General features: G+C 51.6%; 7 protein-coding genes across 7 annotated transcripts; 6 read left to right on the top strand and 1 right to left on the bottom strand.

The window, feature by feature from the left end:
- Window positions 1-664: 664 nt before the first annotated feature.
- Window positions 665-2,064, top strand: N7477_007802 (putative cAMP receptor-like protein; the record flags this gene model as incomplete). The annotated part of the gene is made up of 3 exons (XM_056969465.1): window positions 665-921; window positions 970-1,795; window positions 1,852-2,064. 3 exons carry the CDS (start codon window positions 665-667, stop codon window positions 2,062-2,064), a joined length of 1,296 nt encoding a protein of 431 aa, XP_056819497.1.
- A 346-nt stretch (window positions 2,065-2,410) lies between these two features.
- N7477_007801 (PMF1/NNF1 family protein) lies at window positions 2,411-3,143 on the top strand (the record flags this gene model as incomplete). The annotated part of the gene is made up of 2 exons (XM_056969464.1): window positions 2,411-2,787; window positions 2,849-3,143. The coding sequence occupies 2 exons, from the start codon at window positions 2,411-2,413 to the stop codon at window positions 3,141-3,143; spliced, it is 672 nt and encodes a 223-aa protein (XP_056819496.1).
- A 27-nt stretch (window positions 3,144-3,170) lies between these two features.
- Window positions 3,171-4,888, bottom strand: N7477_007800 (uncharacterized protein; the record flags this gene model as incomplete). The annotated part of the gene is made up of 4 exons (XM_056969463.1): window positions 3,171-4,449; window positions 4,547-4,688; window positions 4,746-4,779; window positions 4,829-4,888. The coding sequence occupies 4 exons, from the start codon at window positions 4,886-4,888 to the stop codon at window positions 3,171-3,173; spliced, it is 1,515 nt and encodes a 504-aa protein (XP_056819495.1).
- An 865-nt stretch (window positions 4,889-5,753) lies between these two features.
- Window positions 5,754-6,209, top strand: N7477_007799 (uncharacterized protein; the record flags this gene model as incomplete). Its single annotated transcript, XM_056969462.1, has 2 exons — window positions 5,754-5,804; window positions 5,895-6,209. The coding sequence occupies 2 exons, from the start codon at window positions 5,754-5,756 to the stop codon at window positions 6,207-6,209; spliced, it is 366 nt and encodes a 121-aa protein (XP_056819494.1).
- Window positions 6,210-7,250: 1,041 nt separating this feature from the next.
- Window positions 7,251-8,920, top strand: N7477_007798 (NTF2 and RRM domain protein; the record flags this gene model as incomplete). The annotated part of the gene is made up of 3 exons (XM_056969461.1): window positions 7,251-7,568; window positions 7,639-8,565; window positions 8,627-8,920. 3 exons carry the CDS (start codon window positions 7,251-7,253, stop codon window positions 8,918-8,920), a joined length of 1,539 nt encoding a protein of 512 aa, XP_056819493.1.
- Window positions 8,921-10,113: 1,193 nt separating this feature from the next.
- hsp90 (chaperone Hsp90) lies at window positions 10,114-12,307 on the top strand (the record flags this gene model as incomplete). Its single annotated transcript, XM_056969460.1, has 3 exons — window positions 10,114-10,371; window positions 10,456-12,033; window positions 12,101-12,307. The coding sequence occupies 3 exons, from the start codon at window positions 10,114-10,116 to the stop codon at window positions 12,305-12,307; spliced, it is 2,043 nt and encodes a 680-aa protein (XP_056819492.1).
- A 1,181-nt stretch (window positions 12,308-13,488) lies between these two features.
- N7477_007796 (putative quinol monooxygenase) lies at window positions 13,489-13,920 on the top strand (the record flags this gene model as incomplete). Its single annotated transcript, XM_056969459.1, has 2 exons — window positions 13,489-13,510; window positions 13,634-13,920. The coding sequence occupies 2 exons, from the start codon at window positions 13,489-13,491 to the stop codon at window positions 13,918-13,920; spliced, it is 309 nt and encodes a 102-aa protein (XP_056819491.1).
- Between the last annotated feature and the right edge of the window lie 146 nt (window positions 13,921-14,066).

Raw genomic sequence — 14,066 nt, 5'->3', positions numbered from 1 at the left:
TCTCCAATAGAATATATCATTGAACGGCGTGGGGATCCAAGCTCCAATTCAAAATGCATGTTTTCCCGTACTTGGATCAAAATCCTTTGGCCTATTTCAGAAGCTTCGGCTGCCCAAGGCGCTTCTGATGACTACCAGATACGTGAAGCGCTGTTTGTTTTACTCGACCCTAAGTCCCTTCATGCAGACGACACATCTCGGCCATAATTTTCGGAGCTTGTCAGATAGGGTCACTTCTTGGAAGTACGTTAGTCGTAACTTTGGGATGCCTTTTGAGCCCCTTAAGAACGCATCGCATGTTCTGCTTCGTAGTTATCTCGCCATAGTTCCAAATTGGACTGGCAATAACCCTGCCGAGAACCAGTCTTAAACATAACTTTAGAGAATGGGCTGATCGCATGATGACTTTTGCCAATTTCATTGGACTGTGAAGTAAGTAGGTTCCAATTATGATCATCTACGGATCCGACCACCGGGTAGCATGCTCTGCGGAATAAACCTGTCCTCAATCATCCGGGGGTTGATTGTCACACGGGTTAACTCATATTGAGCAGCGCTACTTTACTCTTTGCATCTTTTGATATGGCTACAAGGGCTCCTCTCAAGTGCTCGCTGTGCCTGAAACTCTGTGTCAAACAAGCGCCACACAAAAGGCCATGTCGCCATGTCGCTCTCACAAGCCCAGTTATCCGCAATCTCGCTCACAGAGCGTATTTGCTCAGCAGTCTCGCTAGTTGGCACCTTCGTCATTGTCACTACGTTCATCGGGTTCCGTTCATTTCGCAAGCCTATTAATCGTCTCGTCTTCTACGCCTCGTGGGGAAATATCATGGCTAATATCGCGACTTTGATATCTCAGTCAGGCATACAGGCTGGCTTTGGGAGTTCTTTATGTCAATTCCAGGGCTTCTTAATTCAATGGTGAGAAGAGAAAATTATCGGCTGCCATTTGTCTCTAATGAAAATCAGGTTTATGCCGGCAGATGCTTTATGGACTTTCGCTATGGCTTGCAACGTCTACTTGACATTTTTCCACAGGTATAATTCGGAGCAATTACGCCAGCTGGAATGGAATTATGTGCTATGCTGCTACGGTCTCCCCTTTATACCAGCATTTGCATACTTCTTTATCAAGACAGAATTACGAGGTCGTGTGTATGGTTCTGCTATAGTAGGTTTCCGCAATGATCCCACTTCTCTTTTCCGGCTGCTGATCCCTTTCAAGTTATGGTGCTGGGTCGCCGTTCCTTGGGACTTTCTCCGCATCGCTGTCTTCTATGGCCCCGTGTGGTTTGTCATCTCCCTCACATTTGCTATCTACTTGCGCGCCGGATCCTTGATCTACCAAAAGCGGCGCCAATTACGAGACCTCGGCGGCATTGATTCAATGGATAGCGATACACACCCAGTCATGAAGTTGGCAGGCATTCAGGTCACCAGCGAGATCGCCTGTTCTTCACCAGTACGCCATTCAATGTCAAGCACCGAAATACAGCCCGTACGCAGCTTCACTGCAACTTCATTCTGTCCATACTCTGTCACCATCGAAGGTGGGCCCTTAGACCCCATCAGAGGGCTTCAACGCGCCGGTACGATGCCGCTCCACGGGCCAGCATTCAGTTCTAGGCCGGGTTCAAGTCCACTTCGTCCAGAAGTAGCATTGACAAACGCTCGATTTGAGGTGGTAGACTCATTTCATGCTCAGAGACGAGCAGTGGCTACCGATGTCAACTTGGCTGCGTGTGCTTATACGAAATACGCCGTGATGTTTTTCATCGCGCTTCTTGTAACATGGGTATGTTACCCAATCAAGCTTGAAATATAGGGGAGTAGTGCTCTAATTTTGAATAGGTCCCATCCACTGCAAACCGGGTTTACGCTCTTGCTCGCCCGAATTCTTTTTCTTTTGGACTCAACTATGCCTCTAGCTTCGTTCTTCCTCTACAGGGCTTTTGGAATAGTCTTATTTACATCAACATTTCATGGCCTGCATTTAAAGCTCTTTGGGCAAAAACGCGAGCCCAGGGCGCTTTCACACCCACAAACATGCATCTCCGGAGTTGAATGAGAATCTAAAATCCGGTCAATGTATCTGGGGAAGGACTCCGAGTTCTGTCATGTAATTTCGGCATTTCAAGAACAACCCGCACGGATTGATTGTTGTCTTATTCCAGCAAATTTTTCTCATCAAATCAATCTTGAATGACTCCATTACGTAGTGAATTTGACTATTGACATGTTTACCTCTCAGCTCTATAAAGTGGACCCAACACGTGACAAGCGCGTCGCGCCATTGAGGCATCTTCAATTGCCCAAAGCCCAGATTCCTCGCCAAACAAGTCGACGTCCTCGGCCATAAAAATCCAACCGCTATCGCAGAAACAATCTAAAACATACGCTCGCCCTAAAGATGGCCCAAGCGAATGCCCATCCATCTCAATCAGCCTCATCAGCCCCTCCCCCGCCTGCCCCAGAGTCCGAAGTCCCCGGTCTACGCGCCTCACGCTTAATCCAAGTCTTCGACCAAGCACTTGCTCGCACCTTGCGCGCAAACTCATACGCCAACTTTGCGAGCTGCTTTCCCACGCCTGCGCGACACGTGCCTGCCAGTCTGGAGAATGTGTGGAGACAATTGAACGCGAAATTGGAGGAGAGCGCGAAAGCTGAGTTTGAAGAGATTATTGAGGAGAGGCAGGCTGTGCAGCATTTGAATGAATTGGATCAGTTGGTTGGGGATGCCCGAGCGCGAAGGGAGGCTGAGGGGGATGGGGCCGAGCCTGAGAAACCGTATGTTTTTGACCTAGATTTCATAGGGTTCATGGTTCAAACTAACTCTGTTTCTATGCAGTCCTCATACACTCGGCGCTGAAGAGCTTTACAATGCGCATCTGACGCCGTATCTTGAAGAGACGCAGGCAGCTCTGAACAAGAAACTTGAGGCTACTGCGGCTGAGAATGGGGAGCTTGCGCAAACGGTACAGGCTCAGAGATTGGAAATCGAGAGATTACTGGCTCATCTGGAGTCTGTTGTTGAGGATATCGAGGATGCTGCTAAGGCAGCTTCTCAATTCAGTGAGAAGAACCATATTCGCGAGGATGCGCTTCAAATGGACGAGGAAGTCAATGCTCAGCCAGGGATCTAGGTAATTTTCTCTGTTCCGTGGTTCTGTTCATGAGATCAGGGCGCTCATTACTGTGCCCTCGATCATACCATCCTCCACCATGTCTGTGGCTACTGCCACGACTTGCTCGAGAGCTGTGGTCTTGAGCTGGTCCAGCTTGGCCTTTTGTCCCTCCACTGCGGCTGCGATTGCCTCTTTGCATGTTCCGTCGCGTTCTTCATCGGTGGCACCATCGCGGCGGGCTAACGCGGCGGCTCCGCGGTAGTATGTTTGCGCGTTCTTCAAGAGTGTAGCACCGTACTGCTGAGCCATCGCATGGTTCCAGGGCGCCGTTCCAAGTCTCCAGCGGTGCATTTCCACGTCACCTCGAGCAAGATGGATCTTGGGAAGGTTTTCTGCATCTGGAAGCTTGGACGCTTTTGTCAACGCATCCAAGGCGGTCGAAAGTGATTGCCATCGCACAGACAGAGAGCGCTTGAATGCTTCGGGGTCGCTCATGGGAGGCACATCTGAGAAGGCTCCATTGAGCGAGGTCAAGGCTTCGGCTTTGCTGCAGAGTCCTTCAGGATCGGCTGATACATCGAGGTCCGGACCAAAAGCCTGTCCGACCTCTTGTTGATATGTTTCGACATCGGTGTGTCCGCCCCGGTAGAGGACTTCGTGTATGGCACACATGAATTTTGCCCTCGCCAGACTCGCTTCATACTGTCTGTCTGAACCTTCAACATAGGCCGGAAGTCGAGTCTGCACGAGCCCCGCGGAATGTTCCTGTACCCAGCCAACACCACCACCACTGGGGTTAAATGTCAGCATGTTGCACAGTGTGGTCAAAGTCTCTAACTGCGCCACAGCAGTGTCGACAAGGGTATTCTTAGTGACTGGCTCCACAATGGCCGCCCACTGCGTCTGAACTTCGTCTCCAGCATCCTCCTGGCTGGCTGTTGCGGCAGGTGCCGGCTCCGGAGCCCGGGCTTGGTCTTGGGCCTGTATTTCAGAGCCTGTCGCTTGCATCTCCTCAATTTGTTCTTGCATCTCGGTATAACGCATATCTTGCAGCACCTGGCATCTCTGGAACAACTCAATCGCCTCCTGTAGATACGTGGTTGCCTGCACGATTTGCTCCTCATCGGGATGTTTAGAGTCCGAAATCACTTCCGCCAGACTGTTCAACACCTGACCGGAATTGAAGAGCACATCCGCATTATCCTGCTCCAGCATCAATGCATCCCGGTGCGATTGCAGGGCCACTTGCAAGATCTCCGATTGAGGTGCTGGCAGCTGGGCAGCCAGCTTAGGATGCTGAGTGATTTCATATTGAACTCGCGCTCTATGGGGGTGAACGTTAGTGGGGAGGAGTCAAATAATGATACAAATCACAACTGTTTCCACCTCATCAAAATTTAGATATGAAGAGTCGCACATACTTGTTATAGGCTAGATCAAACGCAGTGGGATGTTTTTGTAAACCCTCGTCATAAATAGAAATGGCGCGCATGAAGAAGCGCATGGATTTGGCGGCATCCCCCGCCCGCCATTTCTCACCGGCCTCTTCAAGCTCAACGCCCGCTGGGAAAAGTTAGCATACGCGTTGTGAATGATTGATCAATCTGGGTCGATCCTCACCGGCAAGATAATCGTCAGCCGTGACTGGCGCGGCCTACTCTAATTAGCGCTGAACGCGATCATCCCATGGGAGGGTATGGTACCTGCTTGGCGGCCTTCTTTTTGGGCTTGAAGTCCTTAAGAAGACTCTTGGACTTGGGCATTTCCGGCACCTTATGTCTTCGTTTCGGCACTGGTCTATTTGGGAGTATCAAGAAGTTGGGGAAAGTTTGTGTTCTTCGTCCCGGGCACCGTAGAACGAATAAGAAAGAGGTTAGAAGTCTCCACGCGATGAGGATGCCAAGACTCTCGTTTCGGACTGCAGCTTCTGTTAAGTGCTTACTTCCTCGGTTCGGTTTTTTCCTTCTGTCTAGCGTCAATGCCTATGAAATCATGGTGGACAGGTCCATGTGGCACAGGATCGGCCGTGGAATGAAGTAATTCTCCGTCATCCACTCTGTAGTCCACTCTGTAGTTGGCCAAGTTCTCTCCACGCTCTCCATGCTCTCCAATCTCAATATCACCCTGTACGTTTGCACTATGGTACTATACTTGTACTAGGCACTTTACACTTCTTCCTCGCTGATCCGCACGTGGCAAAAGTTCCACCATGAGCATTTGTGGCACACCAAGGTTTCTCGCATTCCCTTGTTCAATCTCATTTTCTCGGCGTGGCTGAAGGCCGAACTACGCTATTCTAAGATCCCCCTTTTTTTCACATATCTCCACCAAGATAGTCCAACCAAAGTAATTCCCCTGACCGACTTTGGCCCTAAAAAAGATCGCTGTGCTGAATACCCTTTGTAGGCGCATCCCTCCCATCCGCTCCTGAACCCCACCGACCTTTGACCCACCAACCGTTTTGCGCCTCCTGAGTCGCCTCTGCAACTTGTTTCATTCCCCTCCTCTCCTAGAATACTAGAGTCATCCCCACAAATCTCTGGGTTACCATCTGAATAAATTGTGCCCAATCTGGTCTTCTTTCAGTACCCACGGCCCTTTCAAAATCCCAATCCCCCCCCGACAGAAATGGCGCGCCAACAGTCTCTCGATTCAGAACGACCCATCATGACCAACTCCGTATGTCTCTGCCGGCATCTCCCATATTGCCGTGATCTCTAGGCCATGGCAACTGTCAAGAGAAACACCTTTCTAACGCTCACCTTTTAGAATCGAAACTCCAAGCGATTCTCCACCATCAGCGGAAGCCCATCGCTCGCCGCCTCCGAGCGCACGATCGGGAGTCTGCCCAGCAGCGACCCCAGAGTCGCTGACATCCACCACCTTGGCGACGGCTTGGAGCGCCTCGAGAACAAGCCCCTCCAGGCTCAGCGCTTCGTGCCTACCACCGAAAAATCCGACAACTTGAACAAGCTGGCCCTCGGCGCTAAGGTTGAGCGCGCTCTCGGGCGAAGGATGACCGGTCAGGACGCCATCATGCGCAAGCCGCTGGACGAGAAAGTGGCGGCTGAGACTTCTACCTAAGTCCGCTGGCGGTGTATGCGCTGCCCATGAACCGATGGCTCGGCGATCGATGATGGTGTGGTTTTCCTCTGTCTATTTCCCCCAATATGGGCCTCGTGGCTTGAGGCTGTACGATCTCACCCGTTCTTTACTCGCACGTCTTATCATACATACCCCCTTCTTATTTTTTGATGTTACTCTATGGCGCTCTCGATTTGATGATTTTCCCATGATCTTTTGTTTCTTCTTTGTCGTATATGGTTTCTGGCTTTGGATCCTGAGTCCGGTGTCTATTTCTCTTTACATAGCTGTCAATCACAAAGCTACCTCGTACTAGATAGGAATTCAAGTGAAAGTCCAGGCATGAAAATACGAGATTCGTAATTCCTGCAAACCCACAATTTCAATCACAATCTCCAGCCCAAGCTCAAGCTCAAGCTAAAGCTATATCGGATGGCTCTTTCTGCCGGGCGGTGAATAACCCGGTACGAACGAAACCCGCACGGTGTCGACGAAGGCGAAGCCGCTTTTTCTTCCAAGGCGAATTCCCCAAAAGCTTCCATTCCGCATCTTCGACTTCCCTCTTCCATCTCCCCGTTTATAGTTCGTCTGTTCTCTTCATCGTCCATCTCGGTTCTCGTATCCCCTCTTGCTCCCCTTCCGGCCTGATCTGATCCGCACACGATCTCTTCTGGGTTCTCACATACTTCTCCGAACCCTCTCCGCAATCTTAGAGACTTCTCCCATTTTCGCCTCTTTCTTCTTCCCTTCCTTTGCCTCTCTTCAATTGCTTGCGTTGGTGCTAAGTCCATTTCGCATTTGTGAGTTCCGCGCCTGGTTGGCAAATCTCCACCGCGATCGTGATATCAGAACTGACCAAGCATCAAGGAAGCGAGCGGGCACAGAGTGATCTTAGATCTTTTCCACCTCGGTATTTACTAGACGCCTGTTTATTCCTTGGTCGCCGTCCGATCATTTCAACGCCCTCGGCTACTTTATTTTCTTCATCTTCGCCTTCACCACACCCAACCGAAGACCCGACCCAAGACCCCTCAGTTCGCAATGGCCGACATGACCCAGGCTCCTCTCAACGGCAATTACGCTGCCCAGCATGGCTTTCCCGATTCCTTCAACTCCCAGTCTCATGTGGCTATGAACACTGCTGCCAACTTCCAGCCCGCTCAGTCCTCCACTCCTACTACCGCCACTCCCACCGACAAGAACGAGATCAGCAAGGATGAGGTCGGCTGGTTCTTCGTTGAGCAATACTATACTACTATGAGCCGCAACCCCGACAAGCTCCATCTGTTCTACTCTAAGCGCTCTCAGCTCGTCTTCGGAACCGAGGCCGAGTCGGTTCCTGTCTCTATCGGTAACAAGGTGCGTTTTCGCCTCGTCACAAACTCGTTCGCCATCTGAGTCCATCGCTAACTATCGGTTATCTCTCTAGGCCATTGGTGATAAGATCAAGCAGCTGGACTTCCAGGAGTGCAAAGTTCGCGTCCTCAACGTCGACTCCCAGGCGTCTTTTGATAACATCCTCGTTTCGGTCATTGGTGAGATTTCCAACAAGTCCGAGCCTTCTCGCAAGTTCATCCAGACCTTCGTTCTGGCCGAGCAGCCCAACGGTTACTATGTGCTTAATGACATCTTCCGATACCTCGCTGATGAGCAGGAGGAGGTCGAGGAGGAGGAGGCGGAGGTTGCTGAGCCTGTCGCCGAGGCCCCCAAGGTTGAGGAGCCCGTCCCGGCCGCTGAGGCGCAGGTGACTGACGAGGCCGCCGCCTCCAAGGTTGATGAGAAGCTTGAGCAGGAGACCAATGGCGAGGTCGAGCAGCCCGAGGTTGCTCCCCAGACCAACGGCACTCCTGCCGAGGAAGTCGAGGCTCCGGTTCCCGACGTGGAGACCGAGATCCTGAAGCAAGACAAGCCCGCTACCCCGGTGCCTACTCCCGTTCCCGAGCAGGAAATCAAGGAGGAGGCCCCGGTTGAGGAGTCCGCTCCTGCTCCCTCCTTCCCCAAGACCTGGGCGAACATCGCCTCTAAGCCCGGTGCTAAGCCCGTTGTTCCCGCCATCCCGGCTGCCGCCCCCAAGGCCGCTACTCCTACTACTCCAGCTGCTAGTGCTGCGCAGCCCGCTGCTGCAGCGGCAGCGGCTGCTCCGGCTGCCAAGGCCGCTCCCAAGCAGGCTTCTTCCAACGAGACCGGCTGGCAAACCGCTGGTGCCGACCACAAGAAGACTCAGTCCCGTGCCGGCGAGGAACAGACCGTTATGGGATATATCAAGAATGTCACCGATAAGGTTGACTCTGAGCTTCTCGAGACCGTCCTGAGCCGTTTCGGTAAGCTGAAGTACATCGACGTCAACCGCAGCAAGGTTTGCATCCATCAATTCCCCACACTTCCGTCAACTCTCAATACTGACCCTACCTTCCTAGAACTGTGCTTTCATTGAGTACACTGAGCCCGCTAGCTACGCTGCCGCCGTCGCTGCCAACCCCCATAAGGTCGGCAGTGAGCAGATTCTTGTCGAGGAGCGCCGTCCCCGCGGCAACGCCTTCGGCGGCAATGGCTTCCCCCCTGGCCGTGGTGGTGCTGGCCGTGGCCGTGGTGACCGGGCAGGCAGCCAGGGTCGCGGTGGCTTCCAGCGCGACGGTCGTGGAGGCTTCACTCCCCGTGGCCGTGGCGGAAACGCTCCTGCCAAGGGCCGTAGCCAGGCACAGGCCGCTTAAAGGACATCAACCTTTCTATAAAAGCTTCACGCTCCAACGTTCCGGATGATTTTTCAGGATCTGTATTACTCCGATTTTGATTTCCTTTCCCCTTTTTCTTGCCTCTTTCCTAATGACATGTGTTACGTGACCCCTCTTTTTTTTAAACCCTGTCACGGTGCATATTAGCGGTTGGGTCCGGGTTGGCTCGAAAAGTTGCGTTTTTCTTTCCCTTCCTTCTCTGGGCATTTGTGTTTTTTACGCCCAGAAGATGCCTTTCCATTTACTTGGCTCTCGTGTCCTCCCAGGTCTCGATGATTCTCTGCCCTATACTTCATTATGATTTTTGTGACCCCCGCAGAGACCTATATTGCATCTTTTATTCAGCATGGCAAGCTGCGAGGGCTTTGAGGTGTTGCACCAGGTCCCACATTTGTTCTGCGCTGTTCTGGCCTGTTCTGTTTTTCTTTTCTATTCGTTTCTTCTCTTGTATCTTTGCTTTGTAAATCAAGGTTCTAGGGGAAAAAAGAGGTTGGGCAGGCTACAGGAATATGCAATACAGGCTAGTCGTACAATGGTTTGTTCCTACGTAGGGTGATCCAAGGCCCTCTGTGGCATCGTGGTGGAATCGAATCCCAAGGTCCTTGTAACAAGCTTTGATAGATGACCATTGCAGTGGACAGTAAAGTGACGACCGGAAGATTCTAGATGGTAGCCTCAGGCATCAACAGAGCTCTCCTCTTAGGTGTACGGTGCACAGTTGCGCAGTGCACTTGGGACAGCGCCCCCATCAAAATGCCCGTGGCCAGCGAGAGAACCTAAAAAGGAAACTAAGGATGGAGCAGGGACGAAGGCTCTAGAACCAGACCCTTGTCACCTATGATCGAAGCTGTAGGGGGGCTAGTTGCCTGCCCGACCAGCGGTGGAAGTTGCTGGATCGCCGTAGAAACTTGCCAGAATTTTTTGGAAACACAGAAAGCTAGCCGCACCTCTTCTTTAAACTCTTCCCCACCCCCGTCGCTGCTTTGGTTCTCTCCAGCAGTTTTCTCTTTTCTCCATTCTCCCCTTCCTGTTAGTATTCCATCACCCAGCTCCCATCTCCGTCTCCATCTCCCTTCATCAACCCTTGCCTATCTCTCATATCTCACTCCAATTCTTCAACTCTCGCCACCAATTGCCCCCATCTAATCGCTTCTCAGAATCACACCGCCATCATGCCGGAGACCTTCGAGTTCCAGGCTGAGATCTCTCAGCTGCTCTCTCTTATCATTAACACTGTCTACTCAAACAAGGAGATCTTCCTTCGTGAGTTGATTTCCAACGCCTCCGATGCCTTGGACAAGATTCGCTATGAGTCCCTCTCGGACCCTTCGAAGCTCGATTCCAACAAGGATCTGCGCATCGACATCATCCCCGATCTGGTCAACAAGACCCTGACCATCCGTGATACCGGTATCGGTATGACCAAGGCTGTAAGTTCATCCTTTCTATCCGCCGGTTTGTGCCAGAAAGTGGAAAAAAAAATTGTAACTTAATGCTAATGCAAACCCATCTAGGATCTCATCAACAACCTTGGTACCATTGCCCGCTCCGGCACCAAGCAGTTTATGGAGGCCCTGTCCGCCGGCGCTGACATCTCCATGATTGGTCAGTTCGGTGTCGGTTTCTACTCTGCCTACCTCGTTGCCGACAAGGTCACCTTCGTCTCCAAGCACAATGACGATGAGCAGTACGTCTGGGAGTCCGCCGCCGGTGGTACCTTCACCCTGACCCAGGACACCGAGGGCGAGCCGCTCGGCCGCGGTTCCAAGATCATCCTGCACTTGAAGGATGAGCAGTTGGACTACCTCCAGGAGTCCCGCATCAAGGAGGTTGTCCGCAAGCACTCCGAGTTCATCTCCTACCCCATCTACCTTCACGTCCTGAAGGAGACCGAGACCGAGGTCCCCGATGAGGAGGCTGAGGAGTCTAAGGAGGAGGAGGGCGACGAGAAGAAGCCCAAGGTCGAGGAGGTCGATGAGGAGGAGGAGAAGAAGGAGAAGAAGAAGACCAAGACTGTCAAGGAGTCCAAGATTGAGGAGGAGGAGCTCAACAAGACCAAGCCCATTTGGACCCGCAACCCCGCCGATATCACTACTGAGGAGTACGCCGCCTTCTACAAGTCCCTTTCCAACGACTGGGAGGACCACCTTGGTGTCAAGCACTTCTCCGTTGAGGGTCAGCTTGAGTTCCGCGCTATCCTATTCGTCCCCAAGCGCGCTCCCTTCGACCTGTTCGAAACTAAGAAGACCAAGAACAACATCAAGTTGTACGTTCGTCGTGTCTTCATTACCGATGATGCTACCGACCTCATTCCGGAATGGCTCTCTTTCGTCAAGGGTGTTGTCGACTCCGAGGACCTTCCCCTCAACCTGTCTCGTGAGACCCTTCAGCAGAACAAGATCATGAAGGTCATCAAGAAGAACATCGTCAAGAAGACTCTTGAGCTCTTCACCGAGATCGCTGAGGACCGCGAGCAGTTCGACAAGTTCTACTCTGCCTTCAGCAAGAACATCAAGCTCGGTATCCACGAGGATGCCCAGAACCGCCCCACTCTGGCCAAGCTCCTCCGCTACCAGTCCACCAAGTCTGGCGATGAGCAGACCTCCCTCACCGACTACGTCACTCGCATGCCCGAGCACCAGAAGAACATGTACTACATCACCGGCGAGTCTATTAAGGCTGTCGCCCAGTCTCCCTTCCTGGACACTCTCAAGCAGAAGAACTTCGAGGTTCTCTTCCTGGTTGACCCCATTGATGAGTACGCCTTCACTCAGTTGAAGGAGTTCGACGGTAAGAAGCTCGTCGACATTACTAAGGACTTCGAGCTCGAGGAGACCGAGGAGGAGAAGGCTGAGCGTGAGAAGGAGGAGAAGGAGTTCGAGGACCTCGCCAAGGCCTTGAAGAACATTCTCGGCGACAAGGTCGAGAAGGTCGTCGTCTCCCACAAGCTGATGGGCGCTCCCTGCGCCATCCGTACTGGCCAGTTCGGCTGGTCCGCCAACATGGAGCGTATCATGAAGGCTCAGGCCCTCCGTGACACTTCCATGTCCTCCTACATGTCCTCCAAGAAGACTTTCGAGATCTCCCCCCAAGTCTCCCATCGTCAAGGAGCTCAAGAAGAAGGTCGAGGCCGATGGCGAGAACGACCGCACCGTCAAGTCCATCACCCAGCTCCTCTTCGAGACCTCTCTGTTGGTTTCTGGCTTCACCATTGAGGAGCCCGCTTCCTTCGCTGAGCGCATTCACAAGCTCGTTTCCCTCGGTCTGAACATCGATGAGGATGCCGAGACTTCCGCTGAGGCTGCTACTGAGGCTGCTGCCCCTGCTGAGGCCACTGGCGAGTCTGCCATGGAGGAGGTTGATTAGATGCCTTCGCCACATGTTTGCTTACAATCGGTTCTTACGGGAAATGGGAAACGGGATAACGACCCTTGATGTTTTTTTAAACTTATTGTTTTTTTCTTTTATCAATCCAACTGGAATATTTCTTCTTATCTTATCTGATACATTTGTTTAAAAGATAATACAGCTTGGTTTCTTGAGCTTGACGTCCCGTAGTACTGTAGCCATAATCACTCTCTAGTGTGTAATCATCATCGAACTAACTGTGTAAATTTCATGGGCATACTACCATCCCGCTCCGAACAACAAGCCTTGGAACTGTTGACTACCACCATATCGCAGTCGGGCTCCGAACTCTCTGGACCACCTACCTGTCTTGATGCACAAATGAAAGCTATTCTTACTTTCTGTTACTGGAGCTATATTTGCCTAGGCTGTGCCAAGTCTTTATCTCCATCATTCGTTTAAGTTGACTTGCTTTTGAGGCTAATACGAGAAGACAGTGCTAGGTGCATCAAGTTCGAGTGACAGCTCATTCAAATCATGGGTGGACGATTTATTCGAATGTGTCTTTCACCATCGGCCCACTGGACCACCGTCTGATGAACAGTTCGAACAATTGAATGAAAGTCTGTCAAAAAGAGAAATCACTCGACCCCAAGCGCCAATGACACTTTGAGTGCTTAGATAATCATGTCTCCATGCCAATGGCGGTGAGTGGTCACATGATCATATCACGGGATCTCCCTATTCTGCCGTCTTTCTACACCGCTTCAGAGTCCACAAGCATAGCGCCCAATAACTGTGACCTAGCGTGGGCCTGTAGACGTAAGTGGCCAGAATATGATTGTAGAGTCTCCCGGAATGGTATTTCGAAGGTCTTTGTATGCCTCAATATGCTTTCACAGATAAAAGTTCACTGTTGATACCTGGTTGTTGGATTACAGTAGCCCAGCTTGACCCGTACTACGAATGAAATCCTCGCCTCGACCGAATAACACAAAATAGAAAAGACGAGAAAAATGTTACACGATGCTAAGAAATCCACCCCAGAAGAAGCTCCACAAGTTGAAAGGTCGGGATCACCTCGGGACCAAGTTCGGCGATATGCTCCACACGGACAGTCACCGAAGCGACTTTCGGCCCGTATAAGAAGACTCCGCCCGCGAGAGGTTTCACCTTACTCTAAACACCCCATCATCAAAATGGTTTACACTATCGTCGTCCGTGAGTCTGCCTTCACCCTCAACCCTGGACAATTCAATTGCCTCCGTTCCCTCTTGATAGCTCTCAATGGACCCCGCAATTCCATCTGAACCTCCCCCCACTAACCATAACCCAAACACCTAGACATGCGCGCCAAGGCAGACAAGGAGTCCATCTCCAAGCTGCACGCAAAGCTTCTCGAGGCCTCGGCCGTCTACTCCAAGGATAAGGAGACTCTCTCCTGGTTCGTGATGCAGTCCGTTCACGATCCCCAGGACTTCACGATCGTCGAGCGATACGAGCAGGAGTCGTCGCAAGAGTACCACCTCAACAACCCCTACTGGAAGACTTTCGATCCCTATGTCATTCCTCTACTGGAGAAGGATATGGATCTGCGTCGGTTTGAGGAGTTGGTCCCTTCCTCTGCTTAGATCCGGATCTGATGATCAGAATGGACGCGATGAGATCTACGTGAAAATCAGCAGGAATCAAGAAGACCCTGAATATGGATGAAAAAAAAATTTAACGTCTTCGAATACGAACAAATGCCCCTAGATGGGGCTTTTGAAGTGGTAGT

This window comes from Penicillium maclennaniae (assembly GCF_028827695.1).
Source record: "Penicillium maclennaniae strain IBT 15551 chromosome Unknown utg000007l:1.0-4884863.0:1.0-4888362.0, whole genome shotgun sequence".
Classification (NCBI taxonomy): Eukaryota; Fungi; Ascomycota; class Eurotiomycetes; order Eurotiales; family Aspergillaceae; genus Penicillium; species Penicillium maclennaniae.
This window is presented reverse-complemented; position numbering and strand designations above follow the sequence as displayed.